Source organism: Bos grunniens, chromosome 10, assembly GCF_055505025.1.
Source record: "Bos grunniens cultivar Pamir isolate PY7600 chromosome 10, Bosgru_T2T1.0, whole genome shotgun sequence".
In the NCBI taxonomy this organism is placed as follows: domain Eukaryota; kingdom Metazoa; phylum Chordata; class Mammalia; order Artiodactyla; family Bovidae; genus Bos; species Bos grunniens.
Genome location: NC_141174.1, coordinates 44,903,323 through 44,929,140, shown reverse-complemented (window position 1 = coordinate 44,929,140; position 25,818 = coordinate 44,903,323). Strand labels below are relative to the sequence as shown.

Sequence of the window (25,818 nt, the reverse complement as noted above, 5' to 3'; positions counted from 1 at the left end):
GCTGCAATCAGAGAAAGCCTGCATCAGCAATGAAGATCCACCACAGTCAAAATATAAAATAAATCAATAAATCTTTAAAAACATACACACAGACACTTATGTTTGTGGTTCTGAACCACTCCTCCATGACAGAGAATGGAAATCTCTTATTTGGTAACAACACCTTATGACCCTGTACAATGATTACACTATAAAAGATTTTTAACACTGATTTTTCACTATATTCATGAACAAATTTGATCCTCTCAAAAACTATATGAAGTAGGCAGAGCAGATATGCAGGTTATATGAGTCCATCTACACAAATGTCAAAATAAGCAGAACTAATGACTGTATTAAAAGTTATGACAGTGGTTACCTTTGGGAAGAAGAAAGACAAGTGACTGGGAGGAAGCATGAAGGGACTTTCTGGAGGTGCTGATGTCTTGACCTGGCGGTGATTACATGAGTGTGCTCACTATATAGTTCATTGATTTGTATCCTCCTTATTTGGGCATATTCTGTAACTATGTTACACTTCAATAAAAACTTGATTTTTTAAAATGATGTGGTGCTAATCACTGCATCATAGCTGCCTATAAATAGTACTGAACAGACATATATGGTGAAAGAGGCAGTAAAAATACTGAATGTATTATAAAATGAAAACCACTAATTGTGAATGCAAAATTACTTTTTAATTCAGCCAGTTCCATTTATTTCATACCCATTTACAATGCAAAGTAAAAAATAAGAAAAAAGATTATATAAAAGGAAACAAAAACTATTATAGTTAAGGATATAATATTTTTTTTCTATCATCACCATATTCCCCACCTCTATCATTTCTCCCTTTTGATATTTTCTTATTTTCCACAATTCTCTGCCTTCTTTCCTATCTCCTCTAACCCTCCAAGATCTTTTTCGAGATAACTGGAGATGATAACACAAGAGCATACTGGGGAGCTTCCTGGGTCAGCTGAGGACAAATGCAGCTCTTTCACATCTCTTCTTTTCTCTTCTTGTCCTCAAATTCTATATTTTTCCCACCATATCTTTCTTACATCTCTCCTTTTGTTTCTTACATCCGTTCTTCCTCATTAACACCCTGAGTCCATATGAAATGCACATAATTGTAAAAAGCAGTCTTATAAAATTATGTTCCTCTATATAAACAGGACTGAAGCTTTAAATAGTGTTACAAGTATGGCTGTACATATGAAAATATAGCCAGCAGTCTTTTCTTTGACAAATGCAAAGAAATTGATGCTTTTTCTGTCTTTGTGATTTTCCACACTTCAAAACTAGGCATTGGTTTTCAGTGCCTTTTCTGGCCCCCAAACACCTGACGAACATGACATACCCAGCATTACAGCAGTGTGACGGTTAATTTTATACGCCAATTTGGCTGAGCATGGTGCCCAGCTATTTGGTCAAATATTATTCTAGAAGTTTCTGTGAAAGCATTTTTTGGATGAGATTAACATTGAAACCAGTAGTCTTTGAGGAAGCAATAATGTGGTGGGTCTTACTATCAGTCGATGGCCTTAACAGAACAAAGGCTGATCTTCACTGAGAGCAAGAAGGAATTTTGACAGAAGACTGCCTTTGGGCTACAACTGTAACTCTTCCCTGGGTCTCCAGCCTGCCAGCCTATTTGGCAGATATTAGACTTACTAAGCCTCCATAATCACATGAGCCAATTCCTTATAATAAATCTATTTTCACTGAGGAAACAACCTATTATACAACTGCATCAAAGAATAAAATACTTAGGAACAAACCTGCCTAAGGAGGTAAAAGACCTGTACTCAGAAAACTTTAAGACAATGAGGAAAGATACTGAAGACAACACAAACGGATGGAAAGACATACTATGTTCATGAATTCAAATAATTAATATTGTTAAAATGATCATACTCCCCAAGGCTATCTACAGATTCAATGTAATCCCTATCAAAGTATCAAAGGCATTTTTTCTTTTTTACAGAATTACAACAAATAATTTTAAAATTTATATGGAAACACAAAAGACCCCCTAATAGCTAAAACAATCTTGAGAAATAAAAATGAAGCTGGAGGAATCAGGCTCCCTTGACTTCAGACTATACTACAAAGCCACAGGTATCAAAACAGCATGGTGTTGGCACAAAAAGAGAAACATAGATCAAATGAAAAGAATAGAGAGCCCATAAATAAACCCATGCACTTATGGTCAAATCTTCTATGATAAAAGAGGCAAGAACATGCAACAGAGAAAAGACAGTCTCTTCAATACGTGGTGCTGGGGAAACTAGCCAGTTACTTGTAAAATAATATAATTACAACATTCTCTAACACCATATACAAAAATAAACTCAAAATGGATTAAAGACCTAAATGTCTGACTGGAAACCATAAAAATCCCAGAAGAAAACATACACAGAATACTCTTTAATATAAATCCTAGCAGTCCTTTTTTGGATCTGTCCCCTAAGGCAAAGGAAAAGCAAAAATAAACAAAAGGATGTAATTAAACTTGAAAGCTTTTTGCACAGCAAAGGAAATCACCAACTAGATGAAAAGACAACCTACTGAATGGGAAAAAAAATCTGCAAATGATATGACTGATAAAGAGTTACTACCCAAAATACATAAATAGCTCATAAAACACATCAAAAAAAAAAAATTAAAAATGGACAAAAGGCCTAAAGAGACATTTTCCCAAAGAAGACAAACATATGGCCAACAGGCACATGTCAACATCATTAATCATCAGAGAAATGCAAATTAAAATCATAATGAGATATCACACCACACCTGTCAGAATGACTATCATCAAAAAGAATACAAATAACAAAAGTTGGTAAGGATGTAGAGAAAAGGGAACCCTTGGTGAGAATGTAAATTGGGGTAGCCACTGTGGAACAGTATGGAGGTTCCTCAAAAAACTGCAAACAGAACTACCATATGATCCAGCAATTCCACTCCTGGGTATATATCTGAAAAAAATAAAAATGCTAATCCAAAAAGACACATGCACTCAGTATTCACAGCAGCATTATTTATAACACAACAGCCAAGACATGGGAGCAACCTAAGTGTTCATCAGCAAATGAACAGATAAAGAAGTTGTGGTATGTATGCACAATGGAATACTACTCAGCTATAAAAAAAAAAAAATGAAATCTTGCCATCTGAAACAAAACAGATAAACTCAGATGGTATTATGCTTAGTGAAGTAAGTCAGACAAAGACAAATACTGTATGTTATCACTTACATGTAGAATCTAAAAAACAGAGAATATACTAGTGAATATAACAAAAAAGCAGCAGACTCACAGATACAGAAGACAAACTAGTGGTTACCAGCAGGGGAAGACAGGGGGAGGGGAAAAATAGGGACAGGGTATTAATAGGCATAACTACTATGTGTGGGCTTCCCAGGTGGCTCAGTGGTCAAGCATCTGCCTGCCAGTGCAGGAGACTCAAGAGATGTGGGTTTGATTCCTGGGTCAGGAAGATCCCCTGGAGTAGGAAATGGCAACCCATTCCAGTATTCTTGCCTGAAAAATTTCATAGACAGAGAAGCCTGGTGTGCTACAGTCCATGGGGTTGCAAAGAGGTAGACACAAATGAACACACAGACACACACATTATGTATAAAATAAACAGGCTACAAGGATACATTATACAGCACAGGGAATATAGCTAATATTTTTAATAACCAAATGAAGTATCACCTTTAAAAATGTGAATCACTTTTAATAACCAAATGAAGTATCACCCTTAAAAAATGTGAATCACTGTGTTATATACCTGAAACTTCTATTTCATATATCAACTATACCTCAATTTTTACAAAAAGGAATGAATGAACAAATGAATAAATAAATCTGTCTCTACACACAGACACACACACCCTTTTGGTTTTCTTTCTCTGTAGAACACTGACAAATATAAGTATCTAAGTAAGGCACTGATTCTCAACTAGAGATGAGGTGGATATGGGGTTGATAAAAAGAGCAAAGGAGTTGGGGATAATAGGTAATTTTGAAAAGGCCTGATGCAGACTTTGTGAATACTGATTCAAAAGCCATCCACAACCTTTGTCTATTACAGAGATGAAAATGCTAAAATGAATTTTCTCCCTTTGCCTGTAGCTAAGGGGTAACCCTGTGACAGGGCTGTGGCCATATTCTTGAGAATGGCTTCCTTCCTGAATAAAAAGCTAAAGCCTCCCTAGGAGAAAGCACCATGCTCTAACCATTCTCCCTGCCTGGTCTATGAAGGATTCAGATGTCAAAGCAGTGCCTGGAAGAACTGAAGATCAGCTCTACTGCTGCCACCATTCCCCAGTGCTCCATGCACAGTATTCTCAACAGAAAGCAAGCAGAATCTGGCTTCTCGGGCCAACCTGTATTGAAAGCTGAGAAACAACCTATTTCATGTTAAATATTATTATATGCTGCTGCTACTGCTGCTAAGTCGCTTCAGTTGTGTCCGACTCTGTGAGACCCCATAGACGGCAGCCCATGAGGCTCCCCCGTCCCTGGGATTCTCCAGGCAAGAACATTGGAGTGGGTTGCCATTTCCTTCTCCAATGCATGAAAGTGAAAAGTGAAAGTGAAGTCGCTGAGTCCTGTCTGACTCTTAGCGACCCCATGGACTGCAGCCTACCAGGCTCCTCCGTCCATGGGATTTTCTAGGCAAAAGTACTGGAGTAGGGTGCCATTGCCTTCTCTGAAATATTATTATATAGAGAGCTTTAAAAAAAATAGCTGTACTCGTTCTCCACTGAGGCCAGCTAAGGTCAAAATCTTTAGTGGGAAGGACCTGTTCTCGAAGAATTTCCCAAAGTAATAATTATGAAGCATTGATAATTAAAATTATAATGGTTATGAATCATTGAATTAATAAAGAAGGCTGTAGGGTCTTAAAAAGAGTCTTTGAAAATATGACCTGAATTTTTTTTAATGGCATTCCACTTTAAACTTAAGAGTTAGGGTTGAGTGGCACTTTGACATCACTGCATTTTGTAATGTAGTATTCCATTTAAAATTTTACCTCAGTTAACTTTTAGTATCTGTTACAGTTGAGAACTAAAGAGTTCCTCAGAGAACTAAAAATCACTATGTAATAAAACCTCACTAACAAATCATTAACAAGGAACTTATGGGCCAAGTTATTGAACGTAAAAGAAATGCCCAAATTACCTAATAATTTTTAAAGTCAACAGTATTATATCTTTGAGGCTATCCATGATGCAGCTTTAAAAATATTTTCTTCAGTTCTACCTATAAGAAAAAAAAATCAAGTGCTACTGAATCATGTTTTGTGCTTCAAAGTTTTGTACTTACCTTTTTTTTCTCCAGTGTAGGGCACATAGTCTTCCCTGTCCTTATGCTCCAAAGCTTCCTTCTCCAGATATGAAAGGAGGTGTTCTCGATCAAATGGCCCTGTGGCAGACTTTGATGTCTGGTTCTTCTGCCGGAACCCTGCAGGCAGAAGGGCGTTCTGCCAAAGAGAATGAATCAGCCATTATGACCAGCAAGAACGCTAATGCTGTATGCGTCCAGATGTTACCCATCTAAGAAAGAATTATAGACTAGAATGAGATATAGGCATTAAAGACTTCATCATAGGGTTCGAGGGCAGCAACATAAAAGTATTCCAAATGAAGTTTTTTAAAATTAGGTAAAATTAACTTATACTATTATTTAAATAGGCATAGCACCTCTTCTTCAGAGAGTATTCTACTAGCAGGAAACACCCTTTATTTTTTAAGTGTCCTGGGACAGTAACAAAAAATAGTTTGTGATGCTTAATAACAGCTCAACATATATGTATATACAGAAAATATTGTAACATTCATTGCAAAAGAATGCTAAATGACTATATACATCATAGTCCTTCACAATGTCTATTTCATCATAAAGATTTTTTTCACAAGAAAACTATGTATACATACAGTATATCTATACAGGATATCAGGCAATTAACATTTACATGTTTGTGTTTAAATGCAACGTGTTCAACTTCTATATGGACGTATGTGTGTATACATCGGAACTAGGATGTATTTGGAGCAACCACTGTCATTGGCTACTCGTGCACTAAGACACTCAGAGATTCTTATGGCCAGAGTTATATCCCTAGGTTTCCACATGGGTACAGACTTTTTGAGTGCACGGAGCAACTGACAGTTGGGGGAGAGGTGGGAGGCGATGGACTAAAGTTTTCTTTTTTAGGTCCTACTCTGTATTTTCACTAAGCCCAAGAATGACAAGCAGTGACTAGACAATGACAAAAGGGTCATCCTTTTGCTTGTCAAAAACCAAAGAGGTGATATTACCTTGTCTCACAGTTCTTAAGTATTCTTTGCTTTGAAAACGGGAGGCAGACAAAAAGTCACATAAAAGGGCCAACTCTGTTATGAAGTACCTCCCAATATTTGTGAGGATGTTGAATCTCCTGGCTGTTTTAAGATCATTTTTCATTGGGGTAATCTTATATGGATAATGATAAAAACAAATTTTCATTGTATAACTAAAAATATGGTATGGCATTTCAACTCTGGCCATTTGCTGAAATCCACAATAATTTTCATAAAATTCATCTTTTGTGTTTTCTTCATGTAATTTTGCATGTATTACACAAAAGTTCATCTTTCAAGATGAAATACAAAAGAGATCTGTTCCTCACCATGCACCAAAAATGTTTCTACAACACAAAACTGTCTATAAGAACAAAAAAAAAGAAACACAAGATGTCTACCCTCTGGCTTTGAAATCAAGGCAAGAGCTTCACATGAGGAAACCATTCTCAACCAACAATCCTGCCATTTTTACTTCCTAAAGAGCTGTCTAACCTTCCTCCACCTCTAATTGTAGACCAGACAATTACTCTGGTCTATACTACGATCCAAGCTGGGATGGAAAATTACAGAGGCCTCTCAACTGGTCTCCCTGGATCAGTTGCCAAATACTCTTCAACCTTCACTCCACCCCATCCCCCCACCCTAGAGGTTACCCCAGCCTCACCTCACACACCCTCTCCATTCTAGCTACATCAGCCCTGCTCCTCCCTTTTACCTGCCATGTACTTCCTTCCCTGGGACGCTCTGTCCATACTTTTTTGTTATTCATTTTCCAGAATGTAGCTTCATCCCTCCACGGAAAACTTTTCCTGACCTCCCATTATATGCTCTTATAGGCTTGATTATTTGATTAATGTCTAACTCCCCCAACTCCTACCAGCCTGTCTCATGAGGGCAAAGACCATGCTTTTGTTTAGATCACTCTTGCATCCCTAAGCCTAGCATAGTACCTGAGATATATAGGTTGCTTCCCACCTCCAATAGTTATTGAATAAAGACTTTAAAAATACATTTATGTATTCATTTGGTTGTGCCAGGTCCCAGTTACAGCACTTGGCACCTCTGACCTTCATTGCGGCACATGGGATCTTTAGTTGTGGCATGCAGGATATTTAGCTGCCCCATGTGGGACCTGGTTTCCTGACCAGGGATCAAACCTGCGCCCCTTGCATTGAGAGCATGGAGTCCTAGCCACTGGACCATCAGGTAGGCCCTGAATAAGGATTTGAGAATACTTTTTTAAAAAAGATTGTTTTGATGTTGACCATTTTAAAGCCTTTACTGAATTTGTTACAGCATTGCTTCTGTTTTATATTCTGATTCTTTTGGCCTCAAAGCATGTGGAATCTTACCTACTGGACAAGGGGTCAAACTCTCACTCCCTGCATTGGAAGGCGCAGTCTTAACCACTAGTTCACTAGGGAAATCCCAAGGATATTTTTAAAGAAAAATGCTCATTAAGGCAAATTAATACAAGCTACTTGCCTTCACTATCAATAAGACCCTTATACATATACTGCTATTTCATGGTGGTAGCAATAGAGTTGCAGTGTTCCACCTGCCTATTTAAGCCCATATTAAACATACAGGTTTTAAATGATACATTAGCTGGAATCCTGGCTCCTTAAATACAGTTTTTGACCACAAAATAAATGAGCTATCTGGCTTTGGAGGCCAAAAGCTAAGTTTTATTAGAAGTACACTTTAATCGAGTAAGTTAATAGATCATAATTACTTAACAGATAAAAATATATTTTATCTATTAATAAATAGATAAAAATCTCATTAAAATTACATGCTTCTCCCTTACAGTGAAATGCTGTTATAATAATTAATTCCCAGTTTAGAACTGAAAAAATAGCTTTTGCCTAGACTGATTGGCTGTCTTTTGGAGACAGAAGTTTCAAAAAACATTTAAGTTAGCAAATGAGTAAACTGAATGTAGCATAAGGAAAGTAAAATAGCCCTCCAAAATATTTATAATGAAATATCATATTCACACTGCATCAAGCTGTCAATAAACATCACTGTTCTTCTAGTCTCAACTAATAGTACCAGGGGTCAGGGAGTCACAACTAGGATTGGGGAGTTTACAAAATACATCCAAAAGTTAGAACTCAAGTCTCTCCATACAAGAAGCAGGCCATGGATTTCCAAATAAGAAAATAAAAGCCATCAGCTTTTAGACCTACAGCATAAGGCACAAATTAAAGGGGACTCACTGTCATTTAACAGAAAGCCCACCAGACTCTACCAGGCATCAATCAGGTAGTGAAGGATCTAGTCTCAGGTCTTTCCACAATTGTAAAACTGAGGCAAGTCACCTAACTTTTTGTTTTCTATCTGTGAAACAGAGGACAAGAGCTAGGTCAATTTTTCTCAACTAAGGGTGTTTTTGTACCCCAGGGGACGACTGGCAAGATCTGGAAATATTTTTGATCGTCACAACTGGCAGGAAAGCATGTTAACCATATTTTAAATTTTCTGTATTTTAGGATGCTTTGACATTGTGGGGGCCTTGCTAATCCTGGAAAGCACGCCCCTCGCAGGGCTAACCAGTTCCTATGGATAGCAAACAACTCTGTCTATCATCAGTGTGCCTTTCATACGAAACCAGAGACTACATCCCCAACCACCTCTTCTACCTCTCACACACAAAGCCAATACTTGCTCTGCCCTAAATCGGCCCAGGACCAGATACCAGATAACTAGAAGCCACTCCTGTAGCCCAGAGACACTGAAATTATTCAAACTGCCCAATCCTACGCTTGCCCACGCTTGCTTACTCTGTCTCACCTATTTTTTCCCTTGGAAAGCACAATACATGTTCTAGGCCATACTTGCTCCTCATTCCTTCTGACTCCTGGCCAACCCCCTGCTTCCCCTGGTGGCCCTGTGCAGCTTGGTGTGCCTCCTGCTGTTGGGAACTGTAAGTAATAAACTCTTCCTTCAAGTAAGTTATTCTTACATGTCATCTTACCAGACCTGATTAAAACAAAATCCCAGGTACATTTTAAAACAGGAGGGTGTGCTATTAGTATGTAGTGAGCAGGGGTCTAGGATGCTGCTAAACATCCTATAATGCATCAGACAGCCTACAGCAAAGAATTACCCAGCCCCAAATGTCAACAGTGCCAAGGCTGAGAAACTCTGGACTAGATGAAAGCTTTATGTTCCTACTGTTTGATTCAAATAGGTCTGACAGGTTGAAATGCCTGGGGAAGATTCTGCTGTGACATGCAAAAGAGCACTGTTATTCTGAGTTATCCTACAGACTTAGGTGCACTAAAAAATCTTCCTTACAATAACAATTATGGTTAAGGGATTTGATCTGTAGTACAGACACATTAACCAAGTGCTGAAGTAATGCTGAGAATAGGAGTGTAATGCTCAATAAAATTTAAAAAATATTCTAGCAGGAAATAAACGTGTGGTAGTGACAAGAACACTTTCATAAAACAAACTCTACTACAATCCGTAAAAGGCACTAAAAATCAATGTCTTGGCATAATAAAACATGGTAAAGAAAAGAAGCCCAGCAAATAGTCATTACCTTCAGATTAGGAAGGCATAAACTCAGTGTTCTCCCCTCACTGCCACTTACCTTCACCCCCCCACCCAACTGCTGCTACCCCCGGAAACGTATCAGGGATTAATAATATTCAAGGATCAAGGATCTCTACCTTAGCCTTAAGTAATGTATAAGATAAACAACATCCATTTTGCAAAACAAAACATATATTCAGGTCTGCTTTACATGGATTGCAGTACTGCCCACAGTCTACTTAGATCTATTCTACCAATGACTGGAAACCTTGATCCAGTTTGTTCAGCATCTTTCAGAAAAGTAAGCATTAGATTTAAGGTCATGAAGAACCTTCTAGAGACACTTTCTACACCGCAACCATCCTGATATAGAAGCCCTGAAGAGGCACAGAGGCTGGCATATGCTGTATTTTACCCAAAACATTGTTCCCTGCCCAGAGAGAAAAGATTTCTTAAAAGGGAGAAAATTTCGGGATATGTTTGAAAATAAAAACGTTGGAAAAAATGCTTAGACTAGTTATGTTACTAGATATACAAGGCAAAAGTGGGGGAACTGAAGAGGCAAAAGTTTATTTGGATAAAGAGGAGGAGTGGGAGGGCAGTGTCAGGGAAAAGCCATGAAAAAGATAAGTGCTTGAAGGCAGCTACTTAGTATCAAAGGGTTTCAAAAATTATTTCATTTCTCTTTATGACCTAGCACCTACCTCAGGGTCAAGATCATCCAGAACAGTTTCCAGTTGTTTCAGTTCTACTTCTGACAGATTCCCAAGGAGTTCGTCTTCATCCAGATCCTTGTATTTTTCTAAGTCCTTCCGGAACGACAGTGCCATGGTTTGCAGTAGAGGAAGTCACTTAATTTTTGCTATCCAGTACACTGAGAAGTGATTTTTTTTCTCAAAACTATGGAGAGAAAACAAAAACATTTAAAATGTTATGTCATGTCCACCTTACTTCGATCTATTCTAGGTTAAGTGAAATGTAATTTCCATGTATGGTAAATTCTTTGACCATATATCACGCACTACCCTCCTCTATGAATCATTAAATGCCTTTACCTTTTGTCTTTTGTTGACAAAAAGCAACCAACTGAAAAGAGAAAGCCACAACTAGGAAGAAAGAGGTGAAAGAACAAATAAAATTCAAATCCATCAAAACAGCTTCTTGATAGTACTTAGATTTCCTGATAACTGAGTTTTAGGGGGGAAGAATTTATGTATCAAAATATAATTTTTTCCATCAATGGTTTTCAAATGAGCGCTACCAGAGTACTTTGTTTAAGCACAGTATGTTTGAGGTATGCTTGTTTTGCTATAAACTGCTTAGAAGAACATTATTTTGACTCAATGTAGAGGGGATATTAATATACTTTCCACAGGAGAAGTGGCCATTGGAAAAAAATGAGAAGGTGCATTTTAAAAATATTTTTGATAAGGCATTTTTTCCTTCTAATTTATATTTTGCTGCATTATGAAAATAATACATTTATTTGGCAAAGTAATCTAGATTCCAAGTTGAAATAAAATTCTGAAGAAAGTGTACTGATTATTTTTTAAATATGAAATATTATATATATTCTAAACAATACATACTAACATTATTAGGAAAAGGCATCTTTAAAGTAAAAAAAAAAAAACAAAAAAAAAAAACGACATAGCATTCTGAAAAATGCTTTAGAAAAAAACTCAATACTATGCTACAATATGTCATCCACTGACCGGAAAGATTGGTCAGGTGGGTCTGGTGATAGGAAAGGATCTCACCATTTCCTCACCATGTCCATCCCTCCCAAACAGCTCTGAAGTGACTCAAAAAGCAGCATCTTTCCAGATACAGCAGGACTGTACCACAGGAAAAAAATACTTAAAATAAGAATCACAAAAAGTATGAAATAAAAATGAAGTATTTCTATAAATTCTAGCTACATATGTGGATCATTTTTCTCACAAATGTTTCTGTGTGATTAAGAAATAATCCTGAGACTTAGCGATGTGGCTAAATTTTTCGGCTGTAAAACGCCCAGTACTTTAAAGTTGAGATACACTTTCTACTCCCTTCTCCCAATTTCTCCTAACTTAATATTTTTACTAATACATTTTCCTCCTCAAACTAGCAACACTTTATGGATCCTTTTATGTGTTTTCATCTCCTACGAAGAAAGGAAGGTTCACTACAGGGGTCTGTCAGCTAGCAAACATCTGGGTCCAATAACAAGCAAATAAATGGAGCTGTACTTACACAGATGTTAAATTAGAGGCATTTTGTATAACAGCCCTAGATGGGTCTGGCTTACACCTGTTCTGCTGGCACCTCATCTGGTTTAGCAGCAACCCTGGATTATTTTTCGCTTTTTTGAACACATAATTATTATCATTATTGTCATTACTAAGCTTGGTAAACCTCCTCTGTACTTTCAACTTTAAGAATACATGCTTACCAAGCATCCAGGGAGTGTATCTTCTCAACTAAAAACAATAAAGTTTGTGGAGACTATTCAATAGAAGGTATTAGCACTTTCAAATATATTAACCATAAAATGCAATTTTAAAGAAGGTGGCAGGTAACTACAGAGGAAAAAATAGAAAACATTTTGAAAAAATACTTCCTTCATTAAAGTATCAGTGATATGGTATTTGAGACAGATAAGGGTAAGAAACTGATAAGTACATGAATATGTACTAAGAGTAATCAGCTTTTGCTATTTTTTAATGTTTGAACAATCAATTCAAAAAGTCTTTAATGTAGTTTAACATATTTTTGAGGTTTATCAGTTCAGTTCAGTTACTCAGTCATATCTGACTCTTTGTGACCCCATGGACTGCAGCACGCCAGGATTCCCTGTCCATCACCAACTCCCAGAGTTTACTCAAACTCATGTTCATCGGTGATGCCATCCAACCATCTCATCCTCTGTCCTCCCCTTCTCCTCCTGCCTTCAATCTTTCCCAGCATTACGGTCTTTTCAAATGAGTCAGTTCTTCACATCAAGTGGCCAAAGCACTGGAGTTTCAGCTTCAGCATCAGTCCTTCCAATAAATATTCAGGACTAATTTCCTTTAGGATGGACTGGTTGAATCTCCTTGCAGTCCAAAGGACTCTCAAGAGTCTTCTCTAACACCAGAGTTCAAAAGCATCAATTCTTTGACACTCAGCTTTCTTTATAGTCCAACTCTCACATCCACCCATGACTACTGGAAAAACCATAGCTTTGACTGGCAAAGTAGTGTCTCTGCTTTTGAATATTGTGTCTAGGTTGGTCATAGCTTTTCTTCCAAGGAGCAAGCATCTTTTAATTTCATGGCTGCAGTCACCATTTGCAGTGATTTTGTAGCCCCAAAAAATAAAAGTCTCTCACTGTCGATCATTTCCCCATCTGTTTGCCATGAGGTTTATAGCATACAATAAAGCCAACACTGTGCTTAATAAATACTTCAAAGAAATAAGTATTAATTATTTTGAGCATCCCCTCACCTTACTCTCAAGTGTTCCAGCTTGGGCCATAAAATAAACGGTCATCCTGCAAAAGTGGGGTTCAGCTGCTCACTGCTTAAAAGCCAATAAAGAGGCAAGGTTGGTGAAAAGGACACTTTGCTTTATTTTGGATGCCAGAAGCTGGGGGTGGGGGTTGTCCAAAGGCCAACCCCCACTCTCCCGGCCAACAATCAGTGGGCTAGAGCTTTTATAGGCCAAGGGAGGGGGCTACATACAGAAACAGCACAGTCACCTCTGACAGGCATCTGAAATTGGTCATTGGTGGTCTGATCAGCATCATCTTGATATGTTTTAAGTACAGTTAATCTTTAGTTCCAGGGTTGGTTGGTTTCCATTTCTTAAGGCCAGCTCTTGGAATTGTGTCAACTTAAGTCTTGGCTACAATCTGGTCATCATGTAACTAACTTCTCCACTGGTGGGGGTTTCAGTATCTATTACAGCTCACAGGACATGGCTCAAAACATTATCTACAACCCTTGTGTATGTGTCAGTCATGTCTGACCCTTTGCAACCCTATGGACTCTAGCTTGCCAGGCCCCTCTGTTCCTGGAATTTATTGTAGCTTACAGTAAAGAATCTGCCTGCAGTGCAGGAGACCTGGGTTCAATCTCTAGTTCAGGAAGATCCCTGGAGAAGGGAATGGCTACCCACTCCAGTATTCCTACCTGGAGAATTCCAGGGACAGAAGAGCCTGGTGGGCTACAGTCCATGGGGTAGTAAAGAGTCAGACATAATTGAGTGACTAACACATACATACAGCCCTTGAGGAGGAACTGAAAGTCCCTGACTTTGCTTAATGGCTAAACTAGTGTTATTTGGCCTCCTTTGACTGTTTTCCTTTGTTTCTTCATGTTCGCACTTCTCTGATTAAACTTATTCTTTAGCTAAATAGTTTCCACAGAAAAAAAGCAGGTAGAGGACACGAAGGACAATATCCATAGGGTCCTGCTCCATTTCAGTCTTACTAATAAGGTACCGTAGCGGGCAATATGATAGGAATGAGGCATTAGGGGCAAAGGCAATGTTACATGCCACTCAGGATCTATAGGTTTGGAACATGACATCCCTTAAAGTGACTGAACAGATTACTCCAAGAGTGGCTCCTTATCCCAAAGTAAAATCTGTCACACAAAGCACTGAATAGTATTGCTTAAAGATTAACAAAATGAACACCATGAGAACATACAACCCAGCCTCAGAAAGAGAACATTACTAGTACTCTCATGTTCCCCTTTCCATCCCTTCCTCTAGAAGTAGTAGCCAGATGAAGTATTGAATTTTTAATTAATCATTCTCTTACTTTCTTTACAGTTTTACCTCAAATGTACATATCTTTAAACAGTTTTAGTTTTGCTATTTTTGGTACATATACACATGTGGACTTGTACATTATGTATCTTCTCTTTTTCCTGATATATTTATTTAATTTTAAAAATTTCTTACAATGCTGTGTTGGTTTCTGCCATACAACAATGCAAATCATCCATAATTATACAAACATTCCCTCCCTCCCCTCCCACATCCCATCCCTCCAGGTCATCACAGAGCGCAAGACTGGGCTCCCTGTGCTACAAGCAACTTCTCACTAGCTACCATCCTGCACCTGATAGTGGGTATATGTTGATGCTTGCTTTATTCATCTCACTCTCCCTCCCCACACCGTGTCCACAAGTATGACTTGCTTTTTATACTCAACATTGCTTTGCATTCATATTTAGAGCTGAAATTCTTTCCTTTTCATTTCTATATAATATTCCAATGTATAAATGGACATCTGAAGACCTGCAGTCTTTCCTGCTCTATTTTTCTGCTGTGAAATAGGCTGCTTGTTGCCTATTTACTTGGTATACACGTGCAAGAGTTTCTCCAAGTTGTCCAAAGCTAGGAATGGAATTGCTGGGACAACGGTATGGTATTACCAACTTTACTAGGTAATGTTAAACTACTTTCAAAGTGGTTGTATCAATTTAGATTCCTGGAAGATTCAGTGCATGACAATTCATGTTGTTCATCCTTGCTAACTACTGGTATTATCAGACGTGGGGTATTTGTACCCACTCTGGCGGATATGAAATGATGTTTCACTGCGGTTTTAATTTGCATTTTGCTGAGTTGTGAAGAGGCTGTGCCTCTTTTTATGCTCTTGGCCTTCGTCACTTAGACGCAGTGGTGTTCCTTACTCTATGAAGAGCCTCTGCCCATTTTTATATTGTGTTATCTTTAAAAACAGGGTAGATACTCTTTACCATATTCTGGATACTAATCTTTGTCAGTTATACATTTCAAATCTCTTCTTCCATTTTAACTCTTACTAATTTATTAAGGTATTTCTTGGGGAAAACATATCAAAATGTTTTTCAGTTATCTAAGGAATTTACTTCCTTGACTTGTTTTTTCCTTTTCAAAGCAATGCAAAGGCATTTCCTTTAAGTTCAGACTATGGAATTTTGCCAAGAGGGAAGAACTTCCAGGTAGTTCATCCTACCTAACGTTGCTCAAAACTCACCAAAAGCGTTCAGATTCCTAACCGGATTGTACCTCTCATCCTTCACTGGGGATTAGCTGTGTAGTGACAATATGCCAAGCATTAGCAAGAGAAGCTTCGAACTTCTTAGGAAGGGAAGCTATGGAAGCTGCGCTTAGCTCTGCTTTCTGTCCATGGATAACATGTCCTCTCTTGCTTGCCCTTTGACATCTGTGTATTGGAAGGAGAACAAATGCTAAATGGTTTCAACCAGTGTCCTAGAGGAAGTATCGTAAATCTACACTGAGTCTACAGGAACTTCTTTTAATCGCCAAGCTAATGTAAAATCCATTTCATAAAAATACACTTCACAATTTACACACTACAAGAATAGATTTTTTTTTTAACATAATAGTCTCATAGTTATTTTTTTTTAAGGTTGTATATAAGCAAAAGTTAGTTTTGCCAATTAGGTAAACTTTCAGGCAGAAGTAGAAAATTTTTAAACTTGAAATTCTGGTATGATCAGACTCTTTAATTCTCTATCCTTGACTCATTTTTTGGAGCAGCAGTTTTCAAGTTTTAGAGTGAATCAGAACCCCCTGGAGGGCTTGTTAGAACGTCACCCTGAGGCCCCACCCCAAGTTTCCTGATTGAGTAGGTAGAGGGGTAGGGCTGAAAAGCTGCATTTTTAACAAGCTGCCAGCTGGTGCTGATGCAGTCAGTCTGGAACCAGGCTTTGAGAGTCACTGCTCTGCTCTGGAGGAGCCGACTATATACATTCTGACACCCGGATGGCTCATCCTCCTGGCAGCTGTCTTGCCCTGCTCACAGGCTGGAGAGCTCTGTTAGAACAGCCCCAAAGTCTAGAGGGGCTGTTGCCAGGATGCGGTTCCCTTTTCACTCCACCACTGCTCCCCTGGATTCAACTATTGGAAGCAATACCAAGGAACACAGGGAAACTCCTGGAATGTTCTGCCAAAAGCCTTCATTCCATTAACCAACTTCTTTTCAGTTATTACCTGTCTCTAGAATCCTTCTCCTTTTCCACACTTGACTTCCAGATGGATTGTCAGCCATCTCATTTGACAGATGTTTTAAATTTTAGCTTTCTATTTAGATTTTTTTTTTAATAGCTATATTCTAGATCTTTGGGATCACTTTAAATGAAGCATTATTATGAGATTCCAGATGCCATATTTACATTTATATTTATCACTGCATTAGCACCAGGTAGAACTGCTTTAATTATTCTTGTGGAAAATTCTTAGAGATGGAAAAACCAGACCACCTGACCTTCCTCCTGGTAAATCTATATGCAGGTCAAGAAGCAACCGTTAGAACTGGACATGGAACAACAGACTGGTTCCAAATCGGGAAAGGAGTGGTCAAGGCTGTATATTGTCACCCTGCTTATTTAACTTATTTTCAGAGTACATCATGAGAAATACAAGCTGCAATCAAGATTGCTGGGAGAAATATCAATAACCTCAGATATGCAGATGACACCACACATAGAGCAGAAAGCAAAGAAGAACTAAAGAGCCTCTTGATGAAAGTGAAAGAGGAGAGTGAGAGTTGGCTTAAAACTCAACATTCAGAAAACTAAGATCATGGCATTGGGTCCCATCACTTCATGGCAAATAGATGGGGAAACAATGGAAACTGTGACAGACTTTACTTTGCTGGGCTCCAAAATCACTGCAGATGGTGTCTGTAGCCATGAAATTAAAAGATGCTTGCTCCTTGGAAGAAAAGTTATGACCTCACTACAGAGCATATTAAAAAGCAGAGACAGTATTTTGCCAACAAAGGTCCATCTAGTCAAAGCTATGGTTTTTCCCATAGTCATGTAAGGATGTGAGAGTTTGACTATAAAGAAAGCTGAGCGCTGAAGAACTGATGCTTTTGAGCTGTGGTGTTGGAGAAGACTCTTGAGAGTCCCTTGGATTCAAGGAGATCAAACCCGTCCATCTTAAAGGAAATCGGTCCTGAATATTCATTGGAAGGACTGATGCTGAAGCTGAAACTTCAATACTTTGGCCACCTGATGCAAAGAACTGACTCACTGGAAAAGACACTGATGCTGGGAAAGATTGAAGGCGGGAGGAAAAGGGGAGGACAAAGGATGAGATGGTTGGATGGCATCACCAACTTGATGGACGTGAGTTTGAGTAAACTCCAGGAGTTGGTGATGGACAGGGAAGCCTGGTGTGCAGCAGTCCATGGGGTCGCAAAGCGTTGGACACAACTGAGTGACTGAACTGAACTGAATACACAGGCAGTTTTAATACCTAAATGATGCATTTGCACAAAATGGAGACAAAATACTACGTAACCAAAGGATTCTCTGAGGTTCAAATACAGAAAAATAGTAGGAAGAATTACGTTCGCACATGGCAGATGGTCGGAGAGGCATAATGAATTCATACAGAACTTGAAGCAGTCAGAACCATATTCCCATTGACGGCAATTTAGTTTTCGCAAAAACAATCAATTAACACTAGGATCCACAATACTTTAAGAGAAATACCTCTCTACTTAACCAGTCTCCTGTTATTCTCCTTTAGTTTCACTTTTTTTCTAAAATAGAGTTAGATCTTGACACTATTTAAAAAACAACTGGTATACAATGGGCAGAGATAGCCTCTTCAAACTGGACAACTACATGTAAAAGAATGAAATTAGAATACTTCCTACCACCACACACAAAGATAAACTCAAAATGGATTAAAGACCTAAATGTAAGACCAGAAACTATATAAAACTCTTAGAGGAAAACATAGGCAGAATACTTGATGACTAAATCACAGCAAGATCCTCTATGACTTACCTCCTAGAGTAAGGGAAATAAAAATAAACAAGTGCAACCCTCAGTTCAGTTCAGTTGCTCAGTCGTATCTGACTCTCTACGACCCCATGGACTGCAGCATGCCAGGCTTCCCTATCCATCACCAACTCCTGGGGTTTACTCCAGCTCATGTCCATTTATTTGGTGATGCCATCCAACCATCTCATCTTCTGTCATCCCCTTCTCCTCTTGCCTTCAATCTTGAGGAGTCAGTTCGCATCAGGTGGCCAAAATATTCAGCTGAAGTTTCAGCTTCAGCATCAGTCCTTCCAATGAATATTCAGGACTGATTTCCTTTAGGATGGACTGGTTGGATCTCCTTGCAGTCCAAGGGACTGCAACACCACATTAAGTGGGACCTTATTAAACTTACCTGGAGAAGGAACTGGCAACCCACTCCAGTATTCTTGCCTGGAAAAGCCCATGGATGGAGGAGCCTGGTAGACTACAGTCCATGGAGTCGCAAAGAGTCGGACATGACTGAGCTACTTCACTTTCACTTATTAAACTTAAAAGCTTTTGTGTTGAGGTTTGACAGAAAACAACAAAATTCTGTAAAGCAATTATCCTTCAATTAAAAAAAATGAATTTTTTTAAAAAAGGCTTTTGCACAGCAAAGGAAACCACAAACAAGGTGAAAAGACAACCCGCAGAATGGGAGAAAATAACAGCAAATGAAACTGACAAAGGATTAACTCCCAAAATATACAAGTGGCTCATACAAGTCAATACCAGAAAAACAAACAACTCAATCAAAAAGTGGGAAAAAGACCTAAACAGACATTTCTCCAAAGAACACACAGAGATGGTAACAAACACATGAAAAGATGCTCAACATCACTCATTATTAGAAAAATGCAAATCAAAACTACAATGAGATATTACTTCACACCAGTCAGAATGGCCATCATCAAAAAGTTTTATAAACAATAAATGGTGGAGAGGGTGTGGAGAAAAGGGAACCCTCTTGAACTGTTGGTAGGGATGTAAATTGATAAGCCACTAAGGAAGACGGTATGGAGATTCCTTAAAAAACTAGGAATAAAACCACCATATGACCCAGCAATCCTATTTCTAGGCATATACCCTTCGGAAATCAAAATTCAAGAAGAAACATGTACCCGAATGTTCACCGCAACACTATTTACAACAGCTAGAACATGGAAGCAAACTAGATGTCCATTGACAGATGAATGGATAAAGAAGCTGTGGTACATATATATGAAATATTACTCAGCCATAAAAAGGAACACATTTGAGTCAGTTCTAATGAGGTGGATGAACCTAGAGCCTATTGTACAAAGTAAAGTACGTTGGAAAGAGAAAGATAAATATCATATACTAACACACATATATGGAATCTAGAAAGATGGCACTGATGAAATTATTTGCAGGGCAGCAATGGAGACACAGACATAGGGAACAGACCTGCGGATGTGGTGGGGGGAGGGGAGGAAGGAGAAGGGGAGACGTATGGAGAGAGTAACATGGAAACTTACATTACCGTATGTAAAACAGCCAGCCAACAGGAATTTGCTATACAACTCAGAGAACTCAAACATGGGCTCTGAAACAACCTAGAGAGGTGGGATGGAGAGGGAGGTGGGAGGGAGGTTCAAGAGGGAGGGGATATATGTGTACCTATGGCTGATTCATGTTGATGTTTGGCAGTAACCAACAAAATTCTGTAACGCAATTATCCTTCAATTAAAAAATAAATTAATTTTTGAAATTCTTCCAGTAAAAAAAAAAAAAAGACAAACCCCCCCCCCCCCAAAAAAAACCCACAACTGGAATTACATGATTCAGAGTTACATTCTTTCAATATATGAGGAGTTAACCCTCATTTCATCACTATTTCAATAGGCAGGCTCTGGGTTCAGCCTCTTATCTTTTCTCTCTTTAATGCACACATGTGGTCATGTGCTCTGGTTCAAAAATCTAAGTCTCACAGTATCTTCAATGGGATAAGGTAAAGTACAGGGTCATTTGGCCTGCTGCCTATTTTTGTAAATAACATTTTACTGGAACATACTCGCAGTCACGCTCTTATGTATTGTCTGTGGTTGCTCTTGTGCTACAATGGCAAAGTTGAGTAAATACAACAGAGATCCACATGGTGTGTCAAACCTGAAGTATTTACTATCTGGTCCTTCAAAGAAAACAATTGCCAACTCCTGACCTACCAGATAAAATCCAAACTCCTCAACACGAGATACGAAGTTTACAAACGGATCCCAGCTAGCTTTCCAACATTATTTCTGGCTGCTGACCATCACATAGCCTATGTGCCAAATAGTCCCTAAAGTTTTAGGTCTCTATGCCTTTGCTTATTTCCCTCTCTCCACAATGAATGCACTCTTTCTCATCTTCCTCTGTCCTCAAATCCTTACATATTCTTTAAGGCCTAAGTAAACGTCATACATATCATCCTGGACATTTTCTCTGCTCTCCATTCCTACCCCCAGGAAAGATCTTCAACTGATAAGATCAACATATGAGGATGAAAAGAGAATGTTTCCCAAAAAAGTAGAACAAATGACTCTAGAACGGTAGTAACATAACCACAGAAAGAAAGGGTTGCCATGCAGATATAAGAAAATGGGGTTCATTAAGCAAGATTTGGCCATGTTCATTCAACACAAGGAAAGCTCAGTGTCCTAATCAGCAGATGTGATTGGCTAGTTCCCACTGCAGTTATAAGCCTTGTAGGAAGCAGCTCAGATGGCCAATGCTTAATGTCATTCAATATTTACTCAGTTCCCCTTATTCTTCTCTGTGCTCACCAAGTAATCTAATTAAAACTTGGCTATTCACATAGCTTTCCTCACTGTAAATTAATAAACTGATGTTTTGACTGAAGCACCAGTCTCTTATGAGCACGGTTAGTACAGGCTGTTTTTTAAGAAATCAGGCACCTACTGATGGATTGAAATCAGGTCTCTGCAAAAACAAAGCTGAGGACCACCACATGAATTCTATCCCAGGGTTGGCTGGCCAACTACTTATAAAGACACCCTCTATCTCAAGTCAAAGCAACAGTGGCAGTGTATTCAGTCATTGTCTGTTTGTCTTGCTGGACACTGTGAGTCCCTCGCAGAAGAGATTCTCTCCCAGAGCTCATTTCTTACTGGGATGCCATCAAGAGGCACAATACTTGGTTATTCATAGGTAAGACAATTTTGATTTAACTGGATCATGTATCACTCTCCCCTTTTCCTTTTTTTGGTAGTCCCTCTACGTGCCCCTTTCCGTACTGTTTATGGCGTTCTCGAGGCAAGAATACTGAAGTGGTTTGCGATTCCCTTCTCCAATGGACCACATTTTGTCAAAACTCTCCCATGATCCATCTGTCTTAGGAGGTGGCCCTGCACAGCATGGTTCATAGCTTCACTGAGTTACACAAGGCTGTGATCCATGTGATCATTTTGTTTAGTTACCTGATGTGAAGAGTCAACACACTGGAAAAGACTTTGATGCTGGGAAAGATTGAGGGCAGGAGGAGAAGGGGGTGACAGAGAATGAGATGGTTGGATGGCACCACTAAATCAGTGGACATGAGTTGGAGCAAACACTGGGAGATAGTAAAAGACAGGGAAACCTGGCGTGCTGCAGTCCATGGGATCCCAAAGAGTCAGACACAATTTAGTGACTGAACAACAACTACCTGTCCCAGATATCTACAATCTCCTTGTTCCCAAATTGGGAAAGGAGTACAACAAGGCTGTGTATTGTCACTCTGCTTGTTTAACTTATATGCACAGTACATCACATGAATCACAAGCTGCAACCAAGATTGCCGGGAGAAATATCAGCCACCTCAGACTACGCAGATGATACCACGCTAACGGCAGGAAGTAAAGAACTAAAGAGCCTCTTGATGAGGGTGGAAGAGGAAAGTGCAAAAACTGGCTTGAAACTCAATATTTTAAAAACTAAGAACGTGGCATCCAGTCCCATCACTTCATGGCAAATAGAAGGGATATATGTGGAAGCAGTGACAGATTTTATTTTATTGGGCTCCAAAAACACTGTGGATGGTGACTGCAGCCATGAAATTAAAAGACAACTGCTTCTTGGCAGGAAAGCTACGACAAACCTAGACAGTGTTAAAAAGCAAAGACATCACTTTGCCGACAAAGGTCCACCGTAGTCAAAGCTATGGTTTTTCCAGTAGTCATGTACAGATATGAGAACTGGACCATAAAGAAGGCTGAGCACTGAAGAATTGATGCTTTTTGAACTGTGGTGCTGGAGAAGACTCTTAAAGAGTCCCTTGGACTGCAGGGAGATCAAACCAGTCAATTTCATTTCCTAAAGGAAATCAACCCTGAATATTAATTTGAAGGACTAATGCTGAAGCTGAAGTTCCAATACTTTGACCACTTGATGAGAAGAGCTGACTCACTGGAAAAGACGCTGATGCTGGGAAAGACTGAAGGCAGAAGGAGAAGGAGGCACCAGAGGATGAGATGGTTAGATAGCATTACTGACTCAATGGACATGAATCTGAGCAAATTCCAGGAGAGAGTGGAAGACAGAGGAGCCTAGTGTACTGCAACCCATGGGGTCGCAAAGAGTTGGACACGACTTAGCTACTGAACAACAACAATCAGTCTTTCCATACTTCTGCTAATTCTTTACAGCCTTTGCATTAGTCATCTTTTCTTCAGTATCAAAACATTCAGAATTCTCTGCTGTCTAATCTTCCTCAGTTAAAACAAAAGAAAAAACATCTGATTATCAGTGACCAGACCTCTGAAATGAAACACATGCCCTGAGGAAGATTTGATTTTCTTTTGAGTAAATAAATGAATTTCCTCCTTGCGGAATACCAAGCCTCACTCTTTAGATGTGCTGGGCTTATGACTGTGTGTCTTTTCCTCACTGGCTTCTCCTAGGACCTACTGGTACTGAACTAACCTCGTCCACCAGATTAGAAACTTTTTTTTTTCTGTTTCAAGATTCCCAGATGATTATTTGCTTTCCAATATATTTACTGTTCATTCAACAAATATTTTTGAATATCTTCTGCACCAGAAATTGACTTGTTCCAGACAACAGGCAGGAGTAGTATACAAGACAGCCAAGTTCCTTGCTCCAATTTAGTTTAAAGGTAGCAGAAAGACAAAAACAATGAACAAAAGACCCAAGGTAATAATAACATATATGATAAGAAAAACCTAGGATAATGCTATAGGTGACGTGAGGGTCAGAAAAGTTACTTTAAGTGGTTTTGATGACTGTTCTGAAAGGTGACTTTTCAGCCAAGATCTAAAAGTCTCTTGCAACTTTCTCAACCTAGGACTCTCCTAACAGTAGTAATATAGGTGAGAAGCAGTGATGACTTTGCTTGAATTTATAGCTGTGAAGACAGAAGTGGAAAAAAACATGTAATGTATTTTAGAAGCAAAGTTAAAAGGACTTGTTCATAGACTGGCAGTAAGGAGATAAGGACAAGAGATGCCTGAAGGGCTGACCCCTGTGCTAATTTCAGTTTGTATTTAATAAACTTTTTGTTGTTCTATACTTATTTTTCCTGAAGAGCTGAACATGGCCCTATGCTACCTGTATTTCTAGGTCTGGGGAAAAAAAGGTTTTTGGTTAATAGCTTCATAATGGTTTGTTTTGAGATCCACATTGTAAATTGTTTTAATAAATTTTCAACAAACTAATAATAACCAACTAACTAACCCAAATAAACCAATTAAAAATTACTAAATAAAACTGCTGGCTATGGCTTGGTGGCCCAGTGATTAGGATTCTGGGCTTTCCCTGCTGTGGCCCAGGTTCAATCCCTGGTCCAGAAAATGAGATCCTGCAAGATGTGTGGCATGGCTCCTCCATACCCACCCCTCCCCTCAAAAAAGGGCATGATTTTGTTAATACTACTTTTGGCATCGTCTTTTGCAAAGAGCTCAGTCTAAAAAGTGAAACAAGCAAATATCTGCCATGATTTTTTTTAAAAAAATACTACACAACTACTGCTCCTAACTTACTTTCTCACCAATATTTTTGACAATTATTGTTGAACTCCTGAGGAAGAGGCGATCATGAATTTGGCACACTGTGATTTCAAGATCCACACAGCTGACTCTTTCAACACCCAGTCTGAGTTCCTTGACTTTCTTCTGAGGGTCTGGTCCTCTGCCCTATATTAGCTCTACAGTCCCATGGCTGTAACGTAATGCTAATCATTACCAATAATTATATCCCTCCATAACTCAATTTCTTTGATCTTCTCTCTCGGGAACTCTTTTATCAAAATCCCAATCCTAGTTAAAACACTCTTCCTACCCCTCACCTGTACCAGACTGGAAGATAAAGCACAAAAAAAACACACGAACTGACTAACCATATTTAATATTTATCACCCCACTAACATCAAACTAGTGGGTAATCCCATTGTATTACCCTGGTCCAGTCACTCTCTCACAATCAAATATGACTATTTTACTTCTTATTTTCTTTACTTTCTTATTTTCCCTCAAACCTTTAATATTTCTTACCTATCACTCTCAGATGAAGATTCCACCTTAATATTTCACTAAGAATATTGAAGCAATCATAAAAGGACATGTAAGTTCCCACTGCTACCTCTACCAACTGACCTGAATGTGTACCCATAAGTCTACTTTCCTTCTTGTTTTCATAAGCTGTTGAGACTCTTTATTTACGGCCAATCCCATAGTCCATGACAAGATCCCATTCATGCTCATATATACATTATTATTCCAATAAGTTGACCTTTCTCAACAGGATCATGACCATCAGCACACAGATAGGAACATACCTTCCCAAATTAAAAACAAACATTCCTTTGACTTTATATCCCCCCCAAACACTTCACATCTCCCTCTCAACTATTTCTTTACTCTTCATAGCAAAATTCCTCAAAAGAACTATTTGGTTTTGGTACCCCAAATTGCTGCCCTCTTATTCTACCTTCTTCAATCTGGTGTTCATTCCTAGCACTTACTCCACCCAAATTGATCTTGTCAGCAATAACCTGCATGGTGCCAAATCCAACTGTCAATTCTTGAAGCAGCATCTGATAAGAGATCACGCTTTTCATCCCAAAACACTTTTCTCACTTGGCTATGGTGCCATTATTTTCTCTTGGTCTCCTCA

At 38.8% G+C, this 25,818-nt stretch overlaps 1 protein-coding gene across 1 annotated transcript in view; it reads right to left on the bottom strand.

Annotated features, from left to right (window-relative positions):
• The window catches only part of TMOD3 (tropomodulin 3), an 88,728-nt gene that overhangs the window by 37,872 nt on the left and 25,038 nt on the right, over nt 1-25,818 (bottom strand). The window contains exons 2-3 of the mRNA XM_086320952.1: nt 10,588-10,783; nt 5,319-5,475 (exon numbers count right to left, since the gene is read on the bottom strand). Of these exons, the coding sequence (XP_086177078.1) occupies nt 5,319-5,475; nt 10,588-10,713 (283 nt within the window). The 5' untranslated portion in view covers nt 10,714-10,783. The remainder of the gene's footprint in view (nt 1-5,318; nt 5,476-10,587; nt 10,784-25,818) is intronic.